The sequence below is a fragment of the Salvelinus namaycush genome, chromosome 25, assembly GCF_016432855.1.
Source record: "Salvelinus namaycush isolate Seneca chromosome 25, SaNama_1.0, whole genome shotgun sequence".
Taxonomy (NCBI): Eukaryota; Metazoa; Chordata; class Actinopteri; order Salmoniformes; family Salmonidae; genus Salvelinus; species Salvelinus namaycush.
In genome coordinates this window covers 1886215-1911407 of record NC_052331.1, presented here as the reverse complement: position 1 = coordinate 1911407, position 25193 = coordinate 1886215, and the positions used below count along the sequence as shown (strand labels likewise).

Below are 25193 nucleotides of genomic sequence, written 5' to 3'. Positions count from 1 at the left end.
CAGCCAACGAATATGTAGCGAGGACCAGCCAACGAGAGCATACAGGTCGCAGTGGTGGGTAGTATATGGGGCTTTGGTGACAAAACGGATGGCACTGTGATAGACTGCATCCAATTTGCTGAGTAGAGTGTTGGAGGCTATTTTGTAAACGACTTGCCTAAGTCAAGGATTGGTAAGATGATCAGTTTTACGAGTGTATGTTTGGCAGCATGAGTGAAGGAGGCTTTGCTCCGAAATAGGAAGCCGATTCTAGATTTAATTTTGGATTGGAGATGTTTAATGTGAATCGGGAAGGAGAGTTTACAGTCTAGCCAGACACCTAGGTATTTATAGTTGTCCACATATTCTAAGTCAGAACCGTCCAGAGTAGTGATGCTAGTCGGGCGGGCGGGTGTGGGCAGCGATCGGGTGAAGAGCATGCATTTAGTTTTACTAGCATTTAAGAGCAGTTGGAGGCCACGGAAGGAGTGTTGTATGGCGTTGAAGCTCGTTTGGAGGTTTGTTAACACAGTGTCCAAAGAAGGGCCAGATGTATATTGAATGGTGTCGTCTGCTTAGAGGTGGATCAGAGAATCACCAGCAGCAAGAGTGACATCACTGATATATACAGAGAAAAGAGTCGACACCCATAGACTGCCAGAGGTCCTGACAACAGGCCCTCCGATTTGACACACTGCACTCTATCTGAGAAGTAGTTAGTGAACCAGGCGAGGTAGTCATTAGAGAAACCAAGGCTGTTGAGTCTGCCGATAAGAATACGGCTTTTGACAGAGTCGAAAGCCTTGTCCAGGTCGATGAAGACGGCTGCACAGTACTGTCTTTTATCAATGGCGGTTATGATATGGTTTAGGATCTTGAGCATGGCTGAGGTGCACCAGTGACCTCAACTGTTCAGAGGAGTGTGAATCAGGCCTTTACGGTTGAATTGCTGCAAGGAACCACTACTAAAGGACACCAATAATAATAAGAGACTTGCTTGGGCCAAGAAACACGAGCAATAGACGTTAGACCGGTGGACATTTGTCCTTTGGTCTGATGAGTTCAAATCTGAGATTTTCAGTTCCAACCGCCGTGTCTTTGTGAGACGCAGAGTAGGTGAACGGATGATCTCCGCATGTGTGGTTCCCACCAAGAAGCATGGAGGAGGAGGTGTGATGGTGTAGGGGTGCTTTGCTGGTGACACTGTCAGTGATTTCTTTAGAGTTCAAGGCAAACTTAAACAGCATGGCTACCCCAGCATTCTGCGGCGATACACCATCTCATCTGGTTTGCGCTTAGTGGGACTATCGTTTGTTTTCCAACAGGACAATGACCCAACACACCTCCAGGCTGTGTAAGGGCTATTTGACCAAGAAGGACAGTGATGGAGTGCTGCATCAGATGACCTGGCCTCCACAATCACCCGACCTTAACCCAATTGAGATGGTTTGGGATGAGTTGGACCGCAGAGTGAAGGAAAAGCAGCCAACAAGTGTGGGAACACCTTCAATACTGTTGGAAAAGCATTCCAGGTGAGGCTAGTTGAGAGAATGCCAAGAGTGCGCAAAGCTGTCATCAAGGCATAGGGTGGCTACTTTGAAGAATCTCAAATATAAAATATATTTTGATTTGTTTAACACTTTTTTGGTTACCACATGATTCCATATGTGTTATGTTATAGTTTTGATGTCTTCACTATTATTCTACAGTGTAGAAAATAGTACACACAAAGAAAAACCATTGAATGAGTAGGTGTGTCCAAACCTTTTCCCTATGTAGTGCACTACTTTTGACCATGGCCCATACATAGTGCACTATGTAGGAAATAGGGTGCCATTTCGAACACATTATAGCTCCCATGGAAGACCTGGCAAGAGCTCACTCAATCACACAGGTGATTAAACCAATCTTAACACTTCATTTTTCTATTCTTGAAATGTTGTTTGAAGTGTATCTAGGAGTATTGATCTCCTTACCTTTGTAACTGTTGTGGGTCTACACTTGAGGAACCCTTTCGAGAGTGTCACTCTCCACTTCCAAATGCCCAAATGGCACCTTATAATATTTCCTATATTGCACTACTTTTGACCAGAACCCTATGGTGAATAGCGTGCCATTTGGGAGATACATTTGTCAGCATTTCACTCCATGCATTCACAAAGATGGTCGAATGGTTATGCAGCATTTTTTTTTATCAGGAAAACATTGACAAGGTTAATTGGTTCAATTAATGACATCAGACAGCAAATAACACGTCAGCTGAAATGTCTTCATCTGTGCAGCAGAGGGCAGAGTGGAATCTCTTCATGAGCATCTCTGATGATAAGAAGTGTTCCTTCACTTCACTGTCAGGGTTAACCCTTCTGTCACTAAAATAGAACCTAGAACCTTAAAGGGTTCTTTGGCTTTCCCCACTGGAGAACCCTTTCTACACAGAGTTCTACCTGGAACCAAAAAGAGTTATCATATGGGGACAGCCGAAGAGTCCTTCTCGGCAGCAGAAGTTGTTCTGCTTACCCTCCTGCCTGTGCTTCCCTCAGGCTCTCCTGTGTATTACCATTCCTAAGATAGCACTAACAGACTGGTATCCCAGGCTATCATTCGGCTCCTTTCCTCTCCTTGTCGTGCCAAACATCTCATGATTGGCATGACAAGGAGTTGGAATGATAGCACAAACAGATCTGGGACCAGGCTATTCTTAAGCCATCTTGTATTGATAATGACCGTGGCACGTAGTCATAAAGCCTCCCAGAGTAGGAGTGCTGATCTAGGATCCGGGAACCCATCCGTCGATATAAAATATTATTCATTATGATCTTAAAAGCTAAACTGATTCCAGATCAGCGCTACTACTCTGAGATGCTTTATGAATACAGGCCCAGAAACAAGAGGATGTGGGGTGTTCACAGAGGCTGGGAGAGGAGAGGGGTCTGGTCTAGCAGAACTCCCCCCCAGGCATTAGGAGTCAATCTACTGTAACAAACATGCTACCAGGGCCATCTGGCATGTTAGTTCATAGAGAGATGAGACACACACACACACACACACACACACACACACACACACACACACACAGATGTTGAAACACAGAGTATAGGGGCATGTACAGGTATGACAGTATTAGTAATAAAGTGCTAAGCACACATACATACACACACTCAAAATCAATGAATAATGATGTTTCAGTCCATTCCAAAAACAACATTTTGTTTATTGCTTATAGGCCATACAGATTATGTTATTTTCATCCATATTGTCAGAAAATCAATCAATTTGTTTTAAGATGAAATACGTATTAACTGTTTCAAACTGTGTCAAAAAGTCCTTCAATTTGTAATATTTGTGTTGTGGAGAAATGACCAGGCAGGAGACGGGAGTACAGTTAGTTTTTGTTTACTCAAAACCTCTCGTGCTCTACAGTTCCCGGGCACACTAGTGCGCATGTGCATTTCCTATTAGGTGTAGTAACGTAACACTGTCGTAATACATCACCGCTTAGTAACAGCTTAGTAACTAATAAAAACAGATGTAGATCCCAGATACTACCCTCCTCCCCCATAGTGTTTAACTCCCAGAGAACAAGGTAAATATGTTAGGGAACTACTAATGCAATATCTGAACAATGCATTCTTAACATTTTTCAACTACTGGGTTGAAGCAGACTTTTCAGAGCCCAGCACAAATCCAGGGGATTATTCTGCCCCGAAGATGGAGTTTGTGTCCTAATAACTAACCCAGGTAATGTCCGTTTTCTTTCCTTTTATCTAGGACATATTAAAGTGTTTGTTTGTTTTACTGTCTGTTACCTTAAACAGCTCAACTCACAGGTCAAGCTTTTGAGGTGCCCTTCGCTGTCGAATAGGATATCTCCGCTCCTCCTGGGCTTCCGGTAGTGGGCTAGGTTCGGGTGGAAGGTCAGGCTCTGTCTCTCCCGTACGTCCACAGTCAGGAGAATAGTCCTGGGGGTCGTTATTGTTCTCTCGGCGTGTCTCTGCTGGGGCGTTGGACCGTAGCAGATGATCCACATGAACGTTGACCTGGCGATGACCAATTTGGACTTGGTAAGTCAAAGGTCCTTTGCGTTGCAAGATCACACCTGAGTTCCACAGGCTCTTGGGGTGTCTGAAATCACGTACCATCACCCTCTCTCCCTCTTTGAATTCTCTGACAGTCTTTGAGTGTCTGTCATGAGCTTTCTTCTGCTGTAGCTGGTGCTTTGCCACAGTGCTTGACAAGTCTGGTTTCAACAATGTCAGGCGGGTACGTGGTTGGCCAACCGCCTAATGTTAAGTCCAAGACTTTGGAAAGCACTGGATCTTTCCTTGTTTCCTCTGCTATGTCTGAAGCAGATATGGGCAGTTCGTCAATGAGAGAGATCTGGAAGACTGCTCTATCATCTTCACTGTCGGAGTCACTATTGCATGGTAGTCTTGATAGTGCATCTGCATTTGCGTGATCACTGGATCGTCTGTACTCAATCTTGTAGTCGTAGGCTAACAATATCAGAGCCCAACGTTGCATTCGAAGTGCAGCAAGGGTTGGTATAGCTGATTTTGGTCCAAGGATGGCCAACAGAGGCTTGTGATCTTTCAGCAGTTGGAACTTCCTTCCGTACAGGTATTTGTGAAACTTCTTCACTCCGAATATTATGCTCAGGGCTTCCTTCTCAATTTGAGCATAATTTTTCTCACTTGGTGACCGAGTCCGTGATGCAAATGCAATAGGGTGTTCTTCACCTGACGATAGAACATGTGAGATGACGGCTCCTACTCCGTATGGAGATGCATCACACGCGAGTCTCAGCTTCATCTCTGTGTTGTAGTGGGCAAGCCGCTTACTCTTTAGCAGACGCTGTTTGCAAGTCTTGAATGCTTCTTCGCATTGTGGGGACCAATTCCACTTTGTATCGGCCTGCAGCAGTTGGTGAAGCGGATGCAACAATGTGGACAAGTTTGCCACAAACTTTCCGTAATAATTCAGGAGCAAGGTGCTCTCCAATGGTTGGTGCTGACACGAGGATGTCGTCCATGAAGCACACAACGTTGTCTATACCGTCCAAGATCTGATCCATTGTGTGTTGGAATAACGCTGGAGCTGTCGAGATTCCATAGGCCAAGCGATTGAATCTGAATAGCCACTTGTGTGTATTGATGGTCAGATACTGTTCTGACTCCGGATCCAGCTTCAGTTGCTGATAAGCGAATGCCAGGTGCAGCTTACTGAAAACCTTCCCACCAGCTAGAGTGGCAAACAGATCTTCAGCGTTTGGTAGTGGATATTCCTCTGGTAGTATGCAGCGATATACTGTGACCTTGTAGTCACCGCACATTCTGACGGTCTTGTCTTGCTTTGGGACTACAACAATCGGAGCGGCCCAGTCGCTCCTCGCTACTTTCGTGATTATGTTATTCTTCTGTAGGCGGTCCAGTTCCTTCTCTACTGCTTCCTTAAGAGCATAGGGAACTGGACGTGGTTTGTGAAAGATAGGCTTGGTTCCTTCTTGCACTCTGACTTTTGCTGTGAAGTCTTGTATTTCGCCGTAGCCATCTTTGAAAAGTTCTTTGTGCTTCTCCAGCATGTTAGTGAGTGTAGCCTGACTCACTGGTTTGTCCTTTCTCAGACTGAAGATTTCTCCCCAGTTCAACTTGATATTTTGTAGCCAGTTTCTGCCTAGCAAGGCTGATTTTTCTCCTTTAACAATGACAAGCGGTAGCGTCCACTCCTTCCCCTCATACCGGACTGGTACCTGGATCTGCCCTAACACAGGAATAGTGTCACCAGTGTATGAAGAAAGGCAGATGGATGCTGGCTGAAGAGGGCACTCTTTCAGTTTTTCTTTGTAGAGTCTCTCTGGAACCAGAGATACAGACGCTCCGGTGTCCAGCTGCATTTTTACTGGTTTTCCCGCTAACTCCATGTTGAGATAGATTCCATCTTTTTGTTGTTGAGCTGTGTACACTGTGAACAGTTCCAATACTGTTTCAGTTGTACCTTCCTCTTCTTGTGCTGCGTCTGACACTTTGTGCGCTCTTGCTGTGCGTTGTGAGGCTTTACACACTTTCTGTAAATGTCCAACCTTTCCACAATTGTGGCACTTTACATTTTGGAATCGACATTCACTGTGCTGATGATTATCTCCCCCACATCTGTAGCATCTTGGCTTAGACCAGGGGTGTCAAAGTCAAATGGACGGAGGGCCAAATAAAAAATTTAGCTACAAGCCGAGGGCCGGACTGTTCGAATGTTCATTGAAAAATTTTTAAATGACGCATATAGTCTAGTGAACCTAATTGAACCTACTGAAAACCTAACAAATATATTCCAATATGATCAGATAAATAAAGCAATATTTTCTTATGGCTCTGTCAGTAATCTTTAATTTTCAACAGACACAAAAGACAAATTTCCTTTATATAAAAATCCCCATAACATGAACATTAAATGAAAGAAACCGGTATTCAAGGCACCATCAGTAGCCTATATTTTCTATTTTAGCAAAAGTGGGCTAAATTTACTTCAAAGAAAAAAACAATAATAGCAATTTTCTATCATCCACTCAACTGAAATATTTTTAAAATATAATTGGATTGAAATACAATAAAATAAAGTGCAAAAATCTATTAATCAAAAACAACACTTTGTTTAAGGAGAAGTAACATGCAGTGAAAACAAATATTAAACTTTAACTTTTAAACTTGAACTGAGTAAAAACTCTAAATATGTGATTGCACAGTAATGTTCACTTGTTTGAGGTTGAGGGTGATACTTGGTGGTGTCCCATCTTTTCCACAAGTTCATCAATGTTCGGGGTAAGGCTCTGAGCTGAGGAAATCCTCAGAATTGAGTGGAGGTGTTCAGCAGTAAGTCGACTTCTGTGTGATGTTTTGTTCAGGTTCATCAAAGAAAACAGTTGTTCACACAGGTATGTGCTGCCAAACATAGACAACGTTTGAGCAGCCTGGATGCGCAGCTGGGGCATTGTGTCGGGGAGGAAACGGGCGAACTCCGCAGCACCCACTGCCGCATATTTTGCCCTCAGTGCATCATTGCATTGGAGGTCAATCAACTCCATTTGGAGGTTTGGTGGTGAGCTTTCCACGTCAACAGCAAATGGGTTACCGAGCAGTTCCAACCTGCTTTTTTGTGCTTCAAAGTCAGCAAATCGGCGTCGAAAGTCAGCGGCAAGCATACCTATTTTATCAGCCAACTGTGCGCTCGGGAACGCACTGGTAGAGAGCTTCTCTTTCATGGTCTGGCAGCTGGGAAAGTGGCTCAAATTTTCTTTCCGCATCTGCGTCTCCCACAGAGTCAGTTTGGTTTTAAATGCCTTCACTGTACTGTACATATCAGAGATGACATGATCCCGACCCTGCAGCTGCAAGTTCATTGCATTCAGATGACTCGTAATGTCACACAGAAAAGCCATTTCACACAGAAACATTTCGTCTCGGAGTTGTGTTGTGTCTTTCCCTTTGCTGTCCAAGAACAGACAAATCTCCTCACGAAGCTCGAAACATCTTTGAAGCACCTTTCCCTGGCTTAGCCATCGCACCTCTGTGTGATAAGGCAAATCACCATGCTCCGTTTCTAACTCCGTCAGAAATGCCTTGAACTGGCGGTGATTCAAACCTTTGGCTCTGATAAAGTTAACTGTGCGCGTGATGATGCTCATTACATGCTCCATTTTCAAGGCTTTACCGCACAACGCTTCCTGGTGTATGATACAATGATAAGCTGTCAGCTCACCTGTCGCGTTTTCCTCTTGCATCTTTTCCCGTATCTTCGCCACCAGTCCGCTCCTGTGTCCACACATCGCAGGTGCTCCGTCGGTTGTCATGGGAAATGGGAAATGGGAAACATGGGAAATGTAGTATTGGTGCGTGTAAAAGATCTGCGGGCTGCCGGCTTGCTGCGGTCTGCGGGCCGGTTCTAATAATAAATCAAGATCATCCCAGGGGCCGTAAAAAACCTTCTCGCGGGCCGGATGTGGCCCGCGGGCCTTGACTCTGACATATGTGGCTTAGACCTTTGAGATGTGGGCTGCTTTGTTCTTGTGTAACCTTGAGGACGGGACTGAGAAAAGTGTGACTTTTGTGAGCCTTTTTCACCACGTGCATCACTGACCTTGTGAACACCTTTCTGACGTTCTTCATATCCCGATAGCTCAATAGTATCCCTGTGGGCAAGCTCGAGTCCAAGTGCGATATCACAGGCTTTCCGAAAGGTCAGGTCCTTCTCTGACAGAAGCCTTCTGTGATATGCTTCACCTGTGAGACCACATACAAACTTGTCTCGAAGAGCATCATCAAGAAATTGTGCAAACTCACATGTACTTGCCAGCCTTTTCAAAGCAAGGATGTAGTCAGCCACGGTTTCCCCTTGACTCTGGTGACGTTGGTAAAATCTGAAACGTTCTGCAATGAGAATTGGCTTAGGCTTGAAATGCCTTGAAAGAGTTTGTCAGTTCTGCATAGTTCAACTCCACTGCTTTTATTGGTTCAATGAGACCTTTCAGCAATCCATACTCAGTTGGACCCAAAACACTTAGAAATACGTCTGCTTTCTTTTCATCTTTGATTTCATTTGCAGCCAGCCAATGCTCAAAACGCTCCAAATAGGAATCAAAATCCTCTTTTGTAGCCTCAAACTCTGGTACTCGACCAATGGTTGCCATTTTCACAGTTAATTGTTCAGTTTCCTTATTCCTTGTATTCCTTAATTTTCATCTAATTCTTCACTTCAGAAGTTTCTGCAATTACTTCGTTCACTGCACTCATTTGTAATAATGTACACACCGTGTTACGTTCCTTCTTCCTTTTTTTTCTTCTTGACAATATTTCTCCACTGAGATCGCCTAATTTCAATGGGTTCAATGACAGTTTTTCTTTTATTTAACCACCAGAGGGCAGTGTCGCTATTCTGGACTCCAATAGTCTTGCTACTTGGCAGCTCCTGAACACTGTACCTGCTAGCAGTGCTTAGCCTTTTTTTACTGGCGAAAGAAAATAAAAAATAACTGACGAATTACATAATTATTTTGAGTTTCATTACTCACGCAACATTCTTCCCTTCAAGCAATGTCCGTTAAAGAAGTTTAATCACCTCGTCGCCACTGTAATATTTGTGTTGTGGAGAAATGACCAGGCAGGAGACGGGAGTACAGTTAGTTTTCGTTTACTCAAAACCTCTCGTGCTCTACAGTTCCCGGGCACACTAGTGCGCATGTGCATTTCCTATTAGGCGTAGTAACGTAACACTGTCGTAATACATCACCGCTTAGTAACAGCATAGTAACTAATATAAACAGATGTAGATCCCAGATACTACACAATTATCCTCTTACAGTACATGGTGAAGAGCAGGTGACCACTAAAAGTGCTGTGGCGATTTCCATGATCATTTATCTGATTCCCAGCCCCGAGATGCATGTAGACCACATCTTCTACCTCCAGTAGCAGTGACACTCCATTGGAGGAATTAACAACATGGCCACTACCTTGGTGATCATAAGTACAAGCAAGCCATTTGTTGTTCATTCTTAAACTTCTTGTCAATAGGGGGGCGCCATTCGACTTTGTAAAAATTCGTTCCCAAATTAAACTGCCTCGTACTCAATTCTTGCTCGTACAATATGCATATTATTATTACTATTGGATAGAAAACACTCTCTAGTTTCTAAAACCGTTTGAATTATTTCTCTGAGTGAAACAGAACTCATTCTGCAGCACACTTCCTGTCAAGGAGTGAGATTTCTGAAATCGAGGTCTCTGTTCTGGGGTCAGTTTATAAATTCCCATGTAAGCTATGGGGCTACATGCACTGCATACGCCTTCCTCTAGATGTCAGTAAGCGGTGAGAATTTGAATGGAGTGGATTGCACCATCTGGGGCACTATAAATGCCCGTGGAACGGAAGGTCCGACCTTTTCAACGGGGCGCCTGGCGCAGGAGGGACATCACAATGGCGTCCTGAAAAGCTTTCGTTTTAGCAGTTCTATATCTCCGGCTCTGATTTAATTAGATTTTTGTCTTAAAAACTTCATAAGGTAGTTAATTTAAACCGACTTATAGCAGTTTATATCAGTTTATTGCGATTTTCTGGAATTCTTTGTCACGCGCTTTCACGAGTTGGACACCTCTCCTGCACATAGCTAGCGTTAGCTGCTATTTCTACAGGAGAAGAGGACATCTTTCAACCAAAAGACGATTGTTCTGGAGAAAGGACACCTTGCCCAAGATTCTGATGGAAGCTCGTCAAATAGTAAGAAGTCTTTATGCTGTTAATTCGTATTTATGTTGACAAATGTTAAACAATAATTGCGCCATGAATTTCGGTGCGGTCTCGCTTTAGCGCACGCTGTATTGCGCAGTAACGTTAATTTTAAAAATCTAACACAGCGTTGCATTAAGAACTAATGTATCTTTCATTTGCTGTCCAACCTGTATTTTTTAGTCAAGTTTATGAATAGTTTTCGATTAGATTAGGTGCCTCTCCAAGATGGCGCCGGACAGATTGCTTGAAGTTTTGACCACTACTCACATTGTATAACCACGATTTGTGCCGCTACATATGCACATTTACGAACAAACCCTATATGCATTGTGTAATATGATGTTACAGGACTGTCATCTGAAGAAGTTTATGAAGGTTAGTCAAATTATATATCTTTTGCTTGCTTGTTACGATCGCTAACCTTTGCTGCTGGTAAATGGTGTTGTGTTTCTGGCTATTGTGGTAAGCTAATATAATGCTATATTGTGTTTTCGCTGTAAAACACTTAAAAAATCTGAAATATTGGCTGGATTCACAAGATGTTTGTCTTTCATTTGCTGTACGCTGTGTATTTTTCAGAAATGTTTTATGATGAGTATTTAGGTAATTCACGTTGCTCTCTGTAGTTATTCTAGTCGCTTTGGTGAGAGTTGTGATGGTGGCTGCAATGGTAAACTATGATTTATACCTGAAATATGCACATTTTTCTAACAAAACATATGCTATACAATAAATATGTTATCAGACTGTCATCTGATGAAGTTGTTTCTTGGTTAGTGGCTATTTATATCTTTATTTGGTCGAATTTGTGATAGCTACTGATGCAGTAAAAAAATGGTGGAGTAAAAAAAGTGGTGTCTTTTGCTAACGTGGTTAGCTAATAGATTTACATATTGTGTCTTCCCTGTAAAACATTTTAAAAATCAGAAATGATGGCTGGATTCACAAGATGTGTATCTTTCATCTGGTGTCTTGGACTTGTGATTTAATCATATTTAGATGCTAGTATTTACTTGTGACGCTATGCTAGGCTATGCTAGTCAGCTTTTTTACTGATGGGGGTGCTCCCGGATCCGGGTTTGGGAGGAATTAGAGGTTAAACAAGAATGCACATGTAGGTTGTGAACTAAAAACTCCATATACAAAAAACCTGAACAGGTACAGTTGAAGTCGGAAGTTTACATACACTTAGGTTGGAGTCATTAAAACTCGTTTTTCAACCACTCTGCAAATTTCTTGTTAACAAACCATAGTTTTGGCAAGTCGGTTAGACATCTACTTTGTGCATGACACATGTAATTTTTCCAACAATTGTTTACAGACAGATTAGTGCACTTATAATTCACTGTATCACAATACCAGTGGGTCAGAAGTTTACATACACTAAGTTGACTGTGCCTTTAAACAGCTTGGAAAATTCCATAAAGTGATGTCATGGCTTTAGAAGCTTCTGATAGGCTAATTGACATCATTAGAGTCAATTGGAGGTGTACCTGTGGATATATTTCAAGGCCTACCTCTTTGCTTGACATCATGGGAAAACCAAAAGAAATCAGCCAAGACTTCAGAAAAAAAATTTAAGACCTCCACAAATCTGGTTCATCATTGGGAGCAATTTCCAAACGCCTGAAGGTACCACGTTCATCGGTACAAACAATAGTATGCAAGTATAAACACCATGGGACCACGCAGCCATCATACCGCTCAGGAAGGAGACGCGTTTTGTCTCCTAGAGATTAATGTACATTGGTGCGAAAAGTGCAAATCAATCCCAGAACAACAGCAAAGGACCTTGTGAAGATGCTGGAGGAAACAGGTACAAAAGTATCTATATCCACAGTAAAACGAGTCCTATATTGACATAACCTGAAAGGCCGCTCAGCAAGGAAGAAGCCACTGCTCCAAAACCGCCATAAAAAAGCCAGACTACGGTTTGCAACTGCACATGGGGACAATGGTTGTACTTTTTGGAGAACTGTCTTCTGGTCTGATGAAACAAAAATAGAACTGTTTGGCCATAATGACCATCGTTACATTTGGAGGAAAAAGGGGGAGGCTTGTAAGCCGAAGAACACTATCCCAACCGTGAAGCACGGGGGTGGCAGCATCATGTTGTGGGGGTGCTTTGCTGCAGGAGGGACTGGTGCACTTCACAAAATAGATGGCATCATGAGGCAGGAAAATTATGTGGATATATTGAAGCAACATCTCAGGACATCAGTCAGGAAGTTAAAGCTTGGTCGCAAATGGGTCTTCCAAATGGACAATGACCCCAAGCATACTTCCAAAGTTGTGGCAAAATGGCTTAAGGACAACAAAGTCAAGGTATTGGAGTGGACATCACAAAGCCCTGACCTCAATCCCATAGAAAATTTGTGGGCAGAACTGAAAAAGCGTGTGCGAGCAAGGAGGCCTACAAACCTGACTCAGTTACACCAGCTCTGGCAGGAGGAATGGGCCAAAATTCACCCAACTTATTGTGGGAAGCTTGTGGAAGTCTACCCAAAACGTTTGACCCAAGTTAAACAATTTAAAGGCAATGCTACCAAATACTAACTGAGTGTATGTAAACTTCTGACCCACTGGGAATGTGATGAAAGAAATAAAAGCTGAAATAAATCATTCTCTCTACTATTATTCTAACATTTCGCATTCTTAAAATAAAGTGGTGATCCTAACTGACCTAAGACAGGGAATTTTTACTAGGTTTAAATGTCAGGAATTGTGAAAAACTGAGTTTAAATGTATTTGGCTAAGGTGTACGTAAACTTCCGACTTCAACTGTATATTGTAATGATTTTTAAAAATATGTTATACTAATTGCTTAGAGAGATTTTTGTTTAACAAGTAATAATTATTTCTCAAAGACGGTCAAAAGTATTGGCACCCCTGTTTTCAATATCTTTCAATACTTCACATTGCAAGGCACTGAGCCTTGTCCTAAAATGTTTTATGAGATTGGAAAAAAACATTGGGAGGGATCTTAGACCATTCCTCCATAAAGAATTTTGTTTACATTTGTTGGATGACATAAATGTATTTATTTGGCGTTGAAATAAAGATGTATAAGCAGAAAATAACCCCATACCTAATGTAAAATATGGATGTGGGTCCTCTAGCAACGACAAGCATCAATCACTACATCAACCATTGTCTCCTGACTCCCACTAAGAACTAAAGAGCAAGTATACGATATATTACAGATTAATTAAACATTGTTACATAAAAATAAAGATCATCCAATCTCAGAAATGCTTTCTTGTATTTTATTGTGATGTTGGGGTCATAAAAAAAACAACTATAAAAACAAAGATTAAACAGGAAATGTATAAAACAAAGTGTAGCCTCTGACATATAACAGTACAATGTAACAAATTGGCACAAAACTGAAAGAAAAAGAGTATGTTGACAAAAAAAAAACGAAGTTACGTATATATCTTCATAACAACAGCGAGGACTCATGCATTTAGTCACACAGTTAGTTTTCAGTAGCTTCACATCAAATTAGGGACAGGTCAGTCTAACCAACTAGTCTGATGATGGATGCACATGGAACACTTTCCATTTCTCTCTTCATTTGTGTCTTTTGTTCTTTCCCCCCCCCCAGCTTAAACAGACATCATGTTAACGTAATACTTCAGGTTGTTTGTTTTTTAATTAACAACCTTCATGACTCCTAGAGCTGTACTTCAGACCGCTCTGGATTCATTGACCTTCAAATCATTTTTCATACTAAAATATATTATTATTGTATCAATTCAAACTACAGTATTGTACACTACAATGTGTGTAATAAATAACCATAAAGAAATATAAAAATAAGACACATAAATAGAAAAAGTCCTCTAAAAACTAAATAGGTACACTTTCATCAGTGAAAAGGGTTCTAATACTGCCATTGTTGAAAATGCACACATAACATTTTTTTACTAAAGCCAAACTGAAAAAAGAAGTAACACTGTTAGGTAAAATCAACTGAAAAACGTCATAAAACACAGGGACCATATTCACTAACATTTGTTACCTGAAGTGAGGGTTAGTTTGCCACCATTTTTTTTTTTAAACAAGTGCACTCAACTAATAATGGCTGACTCTCCAACACAGGAAAATCCCCTTAAATACAGTAAAAAACCTTTCCTATCCACCTTATTCTCTTTGTCACTTTTTGTTCACACACACATGAAAGATTCCTTATTCATGCTATTGTCCGCGTCCCGAATGGCCACTTCTTCCCTACATAGTATAGTACTTATAGTGCACCAATAGGGAATATGGTGCCATTTGGGATGAAGCCCTCTTTAACAAAAAATGTGTCCAAGCAAGTAAACAAACATTATTCAATATGGGCCTTGCGCAGATTGAAAGATGTACTGGCTACATCCGTGAAGTCAAAATAACACTGTTCAATGGCACTTACAGCACACAGGACTGGTCTTGCATAAGGCTGGAGGCATTGGGGTGGGGTACAATGCAGAACTGCCCCCCTCCTGCTTCATATTTCCCTATAACACTGATGATCATTGATTAACAACTAACCAAACCTATAACAAGGGGTATGTCCCAATAATCGAACCTTTTTCCAAACGTGTGCACTTGTTCTCTTCCCTTCATGGATTTGAAAGGAAATGACTGGTATACAAAATATGATGGAAACTTCTTCCAGTTTAGCCCATGCCGACACCAATCCAATGCTTTTCAATTTGTGGGGAGTAGTAAACAAGTGCACACTTCAGGAAGGAGAGATTATTGGGACGCGACCAAAGGAGGAGCATGGTAAGAATGCTGGATTTTAAGTTGTGACACCTTCCCTGATAGGACAGTTTGGTTATGGCGCCAGATGCCACATCATCATCCCCACCCTCTCACCCCTCCCCTAGCCTGGTCCCAGATCTGTTTGTGCTCTCGCCAATTCCATTGCTGTCCTTGACAAGCCAAACATGGCAAGCCAATGAGTGACAAGGAGTTAACATGATAGAACAAACAAGACTGGCACTCAGGCTAACCCCCTCCCACCCAAACCCCAGAATCCTCTTTACTTCTTAAGGCTGACAATCCAACTTAAAACAAAATGCTATGCTAAGGTTAGCTAACATAAAGAAGATCTATAGCTAGTGTGTACATAATCATACTAAAGGGCGAACAACACATCATGAGGCATGTTTTATCCATAGGTAAACCAGGAATACTGTAGTGCAGATGTTTTGTTTTTTTAGAACTCAATAAAATACTGATTTTAGCAAACACCGTCATTTGGCAATAAAAAGGTATAGAAATGTGTCTTCAACTGTACAGGTTAAAAGGTTCAAACATGAGCTGCAAAATTAGTAATAACACTGACAAACAGAAATGACCTGGGATCGGATGTCTCACTCTCAGTAACAAATGTCCATGGGTGTTTTTTTTCTTCCTTCTTTTAAAATGTATAATACTTCTATAAACAAGGTCTAAGTAACACTGATTTTTCCCCCCACAAATAAAAGTCACTTATTTTTTGTCTAGTTCAGGCACACCTGGGTTTGAACACAGTAGTGGACCGACAACACAGCATCAACATGGCAGCCATGTTTCTTTTGTTTCTTCCTTTGACAACAAGACAATATTTTCCTGTCCTGCTATTTGACATTTTCAACACAAAATGTATTTTTCATTCACTGTTCATCTTGTTTTCCTCTGTTTCTTTCTGTCCATTTTCTAATGTATCTGTAATGTTCTCCTTGTCCACATGCGGTTCTTTGTCCTCTGTTTCCTTAGCTTTCTCTGTTACCACAGTTTCCGTCTCTGCCACGCCTTCCTCCCCCTCCCCATCTCCCATCACCTGTACCTCCATCTCCTCCTCCTCCTCTTCCTCATACACATCCTTCTCCTGCTGTACAGACTCCTCTCTGCTCTCTTCCTCTCTCCTCCATTCCTCCTCCTCCTGGTGTGCCTCCTCCTCTCTCCTCCCTTCTTCCTCCTCCTCCTCTCTTCTCCCTTCCTCCTCTTCCTCACACACCTGCTCCTGCTGTACAGACTTCTCTTCCTCTCTCCTCCCTTCCTCCTCCTTTTCCTGCTGTCCCTCCTCCTCTTCCTGCTGTGCCTCCTCCTCTCTGCTCCCTTCTTCCTCCTCCTCTTCCTGCTGTGCCTCCTCCTCTCTGCTCCCTTCTTCCTCCTCCTCTTGCCTCTCCTCTCCAAACTCCTCCACCTCGTAGATCTCACCGTCTTCGCCGTCCTCGCCCACCTGCACCACCCGTATGTCGTCCATGCTCATGGCTTCCATGCCTTCCTCCTCTCCTTCCTCTTCCTCCAGCTCCTCCTCACTCTCCCTCTCGTCTGAGTCCAGTTGGGAGGGAGGGGAGGTGGGCCGGCTGTCTGACTGCTGCTCCTCTGCTCGGGGGCTCGTTTCGGGGGTCATCCTGAGCCGACGCCCCACCTGATGATCTCCTTGGGGCTCCTTCTTGCAGTATGAGTATCGGTGGTTCATGTGCTGGGAGTAGGAGCCCGAGTGGGAGAAACACTTGCCACACTTGTCACACCGGTAGGGCTTCTCTCCGGAGTGCAGACGCGTGTGCTCTATCAAGTGGTGCTTGTGTTTGAAGGCTTTGTTGCAGATGCCACACTCGTGTGGACGTTTTCCTGTAAAACGGAAGAGAAGAAGAGTGGATTACTTTAGTGTCCAATGTACATGGATGTTGAACAGACACTTTATTTAAAACCCTCTGAAAGGACACACAGCCACATACTGAGTTTGGGTTGGAAAAGTTGGAGAGAGAAACAGACTTTCGAACTCAACCAACCTCTCCATTAAACACACCACAGATGTCTGCTGAACCCTGTAAAAAAAAATATATTTTGGGGGTGACCCATTACTCTTGATTTGCTCTCTGTGTGTGTGTGTGTGTGTGTGTGTGTGTGTGTGTGTGTGTGTGTGTGTGTGTGTGTGTGTGTGCCTTGCTTTTACCATTACATCAGGTCTGTCACTGTCTACATTACACTGACCTGCCTGTAGACTTACTACCTGTGAAACCAACAGCATTTGTTATGGAAACAGTATCATAACACAAACCCTCACAATTAAATATGCTGAACAAAAATATAAATGCAACAATTTCAATGATTTTACTGAGTGACAGTTCATATAAGAAAATCAGTCAATTTCAATAAATTCATTAGGCCCTAATCTATGGATTTCACATGACTGGGCAAGGGCACAGCCATGGGTGGGCTTGGGAGGGCATAGGCCTATCCACTGGGGAGCCAGGCCCAGCCAATCAGAATGAGTTTTTCAACACAAAAGGGCTTTACTAGAGACAGAAATACTCCTCAGTTTCAACAGCTATCCGCGTGGCTGGTCTCAGACCATCCCGCCGGTGAAGAAGCCGGATGTGGAAGTCCTGGTTACACGTTGTCTGCGGTTGTGAGGCCGGTTGGACGTACTACCAAATTCTCTAAAATGAAGTTGGAGGCGGCTTATGGTAGAGAAATTAACATAACATTCTCTGTCAACAGCTCTGGTAGACATTCCTGCAGTCAGCATGCCAATTGCACGCTCCCTCAAAACTTGAGACATCTGTAGCATTGTGTTGTGTGACAAAACTGCACATTTTAGAGTGGCCTTTCATTGTCCGAAGCGCAAGGTGCACCTGTGTAATGATCATTCCGTTTAATCAGCTTCTTGATATGCCACACCTGTCAGGTGGATGGCTCACTAAGAGGGATGTAAACAAATTTGTGCACAAAGTTGGAGAGAAATACACTCTTTGAGCATATGGAAGATTTCTGGAATATTTTATTTCAGCTCATGAAACATGGGACCAACACTTTACATGTTGCGTTTATATTTTTGTCCAGCATAAAACACTTCAGAATATTCCCCCAAAAGGATTCCAGCAGGTCTGTTGCATAGGAATATTTTTCAGTAAAATAAACAAACATCTTAGGGGGAATGGAGATCAAGCTAGCTGCCAAATGCTGAAATGTTCAAATATTCTGCTTGACCGGTCCCCTAGAAGCCCTGGTTAAAAGTAGTGCACTATGAAGGGTTCAACTGGGCCCATCCAACGGGGCCGTTAAACACCCCCGTTTCTGAAGTAATTTGGACACTGCCTGCCAGGCCAGGATTGCTTCCCGAATGGCACCCTATTTCCTATATGGACCCAGGTCAAAAGTTGTTCACTTCATAGGGGATATGGGGCCATTTGGGAAGCAGACCCAGGCTTCACAATGCCACTGGCTATGTGTGGTCTGAGAGTAGTGCAGTCATGGCTGGACCAGACCAACACCCACCTGCCCTCTCAGAATAGAATGGAGCACGGCTAATTGTAAACAGACCCTGTGTCCCAAATGGCACCCTATTCTCCTATGGGCCCTGGTCAAAAGTAGTGCACTACATTTGCACTACATGGGTGCCATTTGGGATGCACTCAGAGCCTTTTTTGCCAAATCCAAATCGAATCAAAGTGCTGGAGCCAGTAGTTACGCGTGCATCGCATAGGAAATAATTCACGTGTGTTTTAGGAGGACATTAGGTGGTTTAAAGATGCACCACGCAGAAAAATCGCTCCTCCATTTCCTGGTTGCAAAAATTCAAATAGTTTGCCTAATTTCAGTTAACGTGACAAAACAAGCAGTTATTGGGTAGAATCTGTACCATCTAAACCGCTGTGAAATATATTTCCCACAACCAAAAATATTGTATTTTCAGCTGTTTGAAGCTGGTGTACAGAACCGAAAGTCAAAGACACCAAAATGTTAAATACCAGCTTCAGGGAAGAACCATTGGTTTACCATATGACAGTAACAGTAAAGACCTTGGTGTTTTAAATGCCTGTCAATGCTATCCACGTTCTTCATATCATACAAGAAGTGAAGTGATGTCGCATAGCACAGACGAGAAGGAATGGCATAGGCCGGGCAGCACTCATTAAAAAGTAAAGAATTATCAGAGTAGGAGTGCTGATCTGAGATCAGGTTCCCACCTTGTCTGTATAATCTTAATCATCGTGATCGAAAAAGGCAAAGCTGATCCGAAATCCACACTCCTACTCTGAGATGCTTTATACGGCCCCTGACCCAATGGACCCGCAACCGCCGGGCATATGTTGTACCTGTGTGTTCGTATTTATGCCTGAGCAGGGAGCTGCTCTTCTGGAAGATCTTGTCACACAGGTCACAGGCGTACATGCCGCTCTCCAGCCGACGCATCTTCTTCTGCTGAGGGGCTGAGTCCGAGTCGTTCTGCTCCTCGACCGCCGACACGCTCTCCGAACTGGTGTCAGCCTTCTCCTCCTCCTCAAAGTAAAAGAGAGATGCTTTCATCATTTATCATTATTATCAAGTATTTCACTCATTACGCTTTTCATTACATAAACATTTCCCCAGTGCTTAAAAAGCAAAATAATTATAATGCAAAATCCGAAATCTGTTCTAATGTGACATTGCTATTACTGTATAATCATGCAAGACTAGACCATAAAAGCAGCAGTACGTAAAACACAGTGTTTCCACTGTCAAAGGCCTTTGTGTCAGTTCTAGTGAGCCAGCAGGAGTACTTAGAGAGATCTCTCTGCCAGACCTGTCTGCCAGACACTGACAGACGTGGGTTTTCAGACAGACACTGCGCTGTGAGCCGCTCACATGTATAAACATGCAAGGATTCTTTCTGCTAGTCTTTCTTTACACACGCACGCACACACACACACACACACCATCCCGACTCCTACAGGAAGAATCCAACTCAACTCCAGGCTGCGGCAGATAGATCTGTCTGCTGTCATGCACGCACAGAGTATTAGGTAACTTCACCTGGTACATACATCATCCAGCTCAGGGAAGCCTGGAGGGAGCCCAAACCATTCAGCCAGGACTGCTTTCATTTTCCCACAGGCAGGCGGAGAGCCTTCCAAACTGCATCATATTCCCTATATCGTGCACTACTTTTGACCAGAGCACTATGGGCCCTGGCCAAAAGTTCTACACTATATAGGGAACAGGGTACCAATTGAGACGCAGACTTACTTCTTGGTGCTGGGTTATTCGGGCTAGTCAGTAAAACTGCAGGAAACTAATGGAAACTCACAGTGCATTCCTTCCACTGTGTTCTTCTGCTCGGCTCTTCAACTGAATCAATGTGTGCTGTTAGACATAACACTCTCCTCTGCTGGTGTCTGTACAGTGTGTGTGTGTGTGTGTGTGTGTGTGTGTGTGTGTGTGTGTGTGTGTGTGTGTGTGTGTGTGTGTGTGTGTGTGTGTGTGTGTGTGTGTGTGTGTGTGTGTGTGTGTGTGTGTGTGTGTGTGTGTGTGTGTGGTATCCCTCTCCTTCACTGATTGATTTTCCCCTAATAGTAACGAATAACCATCTGTGTGTCCCATCTACTGTATATCTTCCTATTGTCTCATCTCACACATTTCAAAACATTCTGAATAGCTTGCTCACAAACCAACCTGGCAGCCGTTGAGTATGACGGTCTTCTGGGCTCCGTCGGCCCCAGTGGCGTTGCTGCATGCTTTAGTGGTGTATGTGTAGGTAAGCTGGGGGATGAGGATAGTCCGTTTGGTGGTGCCAGTGGAGATGGCCCTGAGACAGGGCACGCCGCTGCCCTGGTTGGTGATGGCTACTAGCTGGGTGGTCATGATATTAACCGGGCTGGAGGTGGCCATCTGCGATGGGGAAGTGACGTAGATGGTGTTGGTGGTTCCCTGAGCCTGGAGCTGGGTTTGGAACCCTGGGAGCTGGGCCTGGAGCTGGGCCTGGAGCTGGGGTTGGAGCTGCGCCTGGAGCTGGGCCTGGAGCTGGGACTGGAGCTGGGGCGTTTCCTTCTTCAAACAGGTGAGGTTGAGGGGTTGCTCCTGGGGGACATGGGGGACCTGGGGCTCTGATTGGGGCTGCCTGGGCAGGGACAGGTCCAGGGGAAGATCTTGAGACTCGCCCTCCGAGTCCTCCTCCGTTTTCACGATGACCTGGCCGCTGGAGGAGAGGTTTAGTGGTGAGGGAGCCGAGGCTGAGACCAAGGGGGAGGCGGAGGTCGAGGCAGGGGAACTGTTGGGAGGTTGGGAAGACGATGTCTCCTGGGTTTGGGCCGAGGCGAGTTGCTCCTCTGTCTGCTCGCCGCTCTTCTCTTGGGCCGCCTGGGTCTCTGTGCTAGGACCTGTTGAAGGTAGAGGGGAAGAGGAACCAGGGGGCTCGGCAGTAGTCTGACCGGACTGCATCTTCTCAAACCATTTCTTGACTATGTCCACGGGCAAGCTGACGTTGTCGGAGATCTTGGCCAGCTCTTCCTCGGTGGGCTCTGCGTTTAAGGCAAAGTAGGCCTTGAGGAGGGAGAGCAGGTTCTTCAGAGGGGGCTGGCCTGGTGTTATCCCTGCTTCTGCCAGCAGGGCGGCGATAGAGGGGTCCAGGGGGCTGCCGTCACCCCCCTCCCCATTGGTAGGTTTACAGTGCTGGAGCATGTGCAAAGCATCCAAACCACCAGGACAGTCATCACACAGCAGACATGTTGTCTTGCCTGTCTGGGCCTTTGGTGTTTCACCCTCCTTACTCTGCTCTGCCTCGGCCCGAGCCTCGTCTTTCTCCATCTCCTTCTCAGACTCAGAGTCGGGCTGCTCGGTCTTGATGATGCTGAGGGCCTGGGTGAGTTTCTCTGTTACTTTGGAGGCTGGCTGTGTGTTTGTGGTGGTGGGGGCAGGGGGAGGTTCCTTCTTGAGGAGCTGAGGTGCGCTGGGCTGTTGGGCCAAGCTGGGCTCCAGGGTGTAGTTAATAATGATCTTGGTGGTTCCGTCTTGGTCCACGAAGCCAGGGAGGCTGATGGCTGAGATGACCTGCTGCCCAGCCTGCCCCACCACCCCCTGCTTGGACGTCACCAGCCCGTTGGCCGTCCCCAGCACCTGGCGAAACACGTTCCCATCCATGGCCACCTTGGAGAAAAAGAGGACCACAATGGAAATAAGTAACCTTTTTTTGTGCTATCCTTGATGAGTAGTGTTACTAAAGCTTATTGTTAAAATGTGTAAAAGTCACTGGGATGATAGACACACCAACAGCGAGGTTAACAAATGACCACAACATCAAGAGGCACCATACAATAGCTAGATTTGGTCATTTCTGACCGCAAGGGGCCCTTTAAACCTTTTTGTAATTAAAACATAATAATTTTAAATGCATGGTTGAATTCTGTTTTTAAATCGCCAAATAATTACAAATCAAACCTTGAGTACGTTCTGCAGGTCGCTGAGATTAATACTGATAGGAGACATCAAACCAACGGTGGGCAGTACCACCGCTTGGACCATGCCCTGTGGCAGCGCCGTGCCCTGGGATACGGCCATGCCACCGGTAAACACTGTCCCGTTAGTCCCTGCTGCCCCGTTGGGCCCCACCGCTACCGGCTTGTACTCATATTCCACCGGCTCTGATTTGATCTGGTTGACGGGGAGCTGCTCCTGAAGGGGCTTGCCATCTGTCTTCTCCCCCCGGAGGAGCAGTCGGGTAGGGGCTACGGGGGCAGTGCCGGAAAGCTGGTTCTGGGTGGTGGGGGTCTGGGAGGCCTTCATGACTGGTCGGGGGGTACTGTTGACAGGCACCATGCCAACACACTTCTTACTGCTGATGTGGGAGCTGTAGGACCCCGAGTGGGAAAACCTCTTCTTACATTTGGGGCACTCGTATGGCTTCTCTCCTGAGAGAAATGTGTAAAATAAGAAGAATAGAGTAATCAAATAAAGCTACTTCCAGGAAATCTGAAAACATACGTTTTGTGTCCCAAATGGCACCCTATTCCCTATATAATGCACTATGTTTGACACCTATGGGCTCTGGTCAGAAGTAGTGCACTACCTGGGGAATAGGGTGCCATTTGGGATGCAGATGCACCTATTATTAACAAACAGGCTGAGGTAATGGAAGCCAACAGCAACAGAATTATGACACATTGGCCAGAAGCACAGATTCAATAATTATCATAATCAAGAATCAGAAATTATAGAGCTGCATATTATAAACATATCAAAGGAAATGGTTAGTTAGATACATCTGGACCAGCAGTGCTGTGAATATATTAGTGAGTCACTAGGATTCTGTCCCAAATGACACCCTCTTCCCTATAGCGCACTACCTTTGACCAGGACTGTGTCCCAAATGGCCAATAGGGCTCTGGTCAAAATTAGTGCACCATATTAGAGAATAGGATAGCATTTGGGACTTAACCATGTGAGTCATCCCATGTGTGTGTTGCCATGGTGACCAAGGTGTTGCCAGTATTACTCACCGCTGTGAATACGTAGGTGCTCCTTCAGGTGGTGCTTGTATTTAAAAGCCTTGGAACACTCTGTACACATGAACTTCCTATTCCCCCCTGTTGTTGTCGTGGTTTGGGGCATGTGGCGCTAGCAGACAGACAGAAGGACAGACAGGGGTGAGTGAGGACACTCTCCAGTCAACGGGTACAGCGTAGTTAATTTTTTTGCATCCCAAACGGCACCCTATTCCCTATGCAGTACACTACTTTTGACCAGGGTTCTGGGCTCTGGTCAAAAGTAGTGCAAAGTAGTGCGGTATATAGGGAATAGCATGCCATTTGGGCACATTTCTGACCAGAAAAAATAATGCACTATATAGGGAATAGGGTTCTATTTGAGACGCACATTTAGTTTGCATCTGTGTCAGCAGACAGTGATAAAAACAGTTTTGAGATAAGACAGAATTGTGATTCGTAATGCAAAACAGAAATCCATAAAGTTAATTTATTCAACAGGAGCAGATAAACATCCAGGAATATTTATAATATACAGTATCAGTCAAAAGTTTGGACACACCTACTCATTCAACGGTTTTTCTTTATTTTTTTTACTATTTTCTACATTGTAGAATAATAGTGAAGACATCAAAACTATGAAATAACACATATGGGATCATGTAGTAACCAAAAAAGTGTCATACAAATCAAAATACATAGCCACTCTTTGCCTTGATGACAGCTTTACACACTCTTGGAATTTTCTCAACCAGCTTCACCTGGAATGCTTTTCCAACAGTCTTGAAGGAGTTCCCACATATGCTGAGCACTTGTTGGCTGCTTTTCCTTCACTCTGTGGTCATACTCAACTGGGTTGAGGTCGGGTGATTGTGGAGGCCAGGTCATTTGATGCAGCACTCCATCACTCTCCTTCTTGGTCAAATAGCCCTTACACAGCCTGGAGGTGTGTTGTGTCGTTGTCCTGTTGAAAAACAAATGATATTCCCACTAAGCCGAAACCAGATGGAATGGCGTATCGCTGCAGAATGCTGTGGTAGCCATGCTGGTCAAGTGTGCCTTAAATTCTAAATAAATCACAGGCAATGTCACCAACAAAGCACCATCACACCTCCTTCTGCATGCTTCACAGTGGGAACCACACATGCGGAGATCATCCGTTCACCTACTCTGCGTGTCACAAAAGACACGGCGGTTGGAAACCAAAATCTCAAATTTGGACTCATCGGACCAAAGGACAGATTTCCACCGGTCTAATGTCTATTGCTCGTATTTCTTGGCCCAAGCAAGTCTCTTCTTCTTATTGGTGTCCTTTAGTAGTGGTTTCTTTGCAGCAATTCGACCATGAAGGCCTGATTCACACAGTCTCCTCTGAACAGTTGATGTTGAGATGTGTCTGTTACTTGAACTCTGTGAAGCATTTATTTGGGCTGCAATTTCTGAGGCTGGTAACTCTAATGAACTTATCCTCTGCAGCAGAGATAACTTTGGGTCTTCCTTTCCTGTGGCGGTCCTCATGAGAGCCAGTTTCATAATAGAACTTGATGGTTTTTGCGACTGCACTTGAAGAAACTTTAAAAGTTCTTGAAATTTTCCGGATTGACTGACCTTTATGTCCTAAAGTAATGATGAACTGTCGTTTCTCTCTGCATATTTGAGCTGTTCTTGCCATAATATTGCCTTGGTATTTTACCAAATAGGGTTATCTTCTGTATACCC

At 44.1% G+C, this 25193-nt stretch overlaps 1 protein-coding gene across 1 annotated transcript in view; it reads right to left on the bottom strand.

Moving 5' to 3' along the window:
- The window catches only part of LOC120020515 (zinc finger E-box-binding homeobox 1-like), a 121622-nt gene that overhangs the window by 10269 nt on the left and 86160 nt on the right, over nt 1-25193 (bottom strand). The window contains exons 5-9 of the mRNA XM_038964218.1: nt 23490-23607; nt 22432-22901; nt 20671-22140; nt 19335-19518; nt 16244-16863 (exon numbers count right to left, since the gene is read on the bottom strand). Of these exons, the coding sequence (XP_038820146.1) occupies nt 16244-16863; nt 19335-19518; nt 20671-22140; nt 22432-22901; nt 23490-23607 (2862 nt within the window). The remainder of the gene's footprint in view (nt 1-16243; nt 16864-19334; nt 19519-20670; nt 22141-22431; nt 22902-23489; nt 23608-25193) is intronic.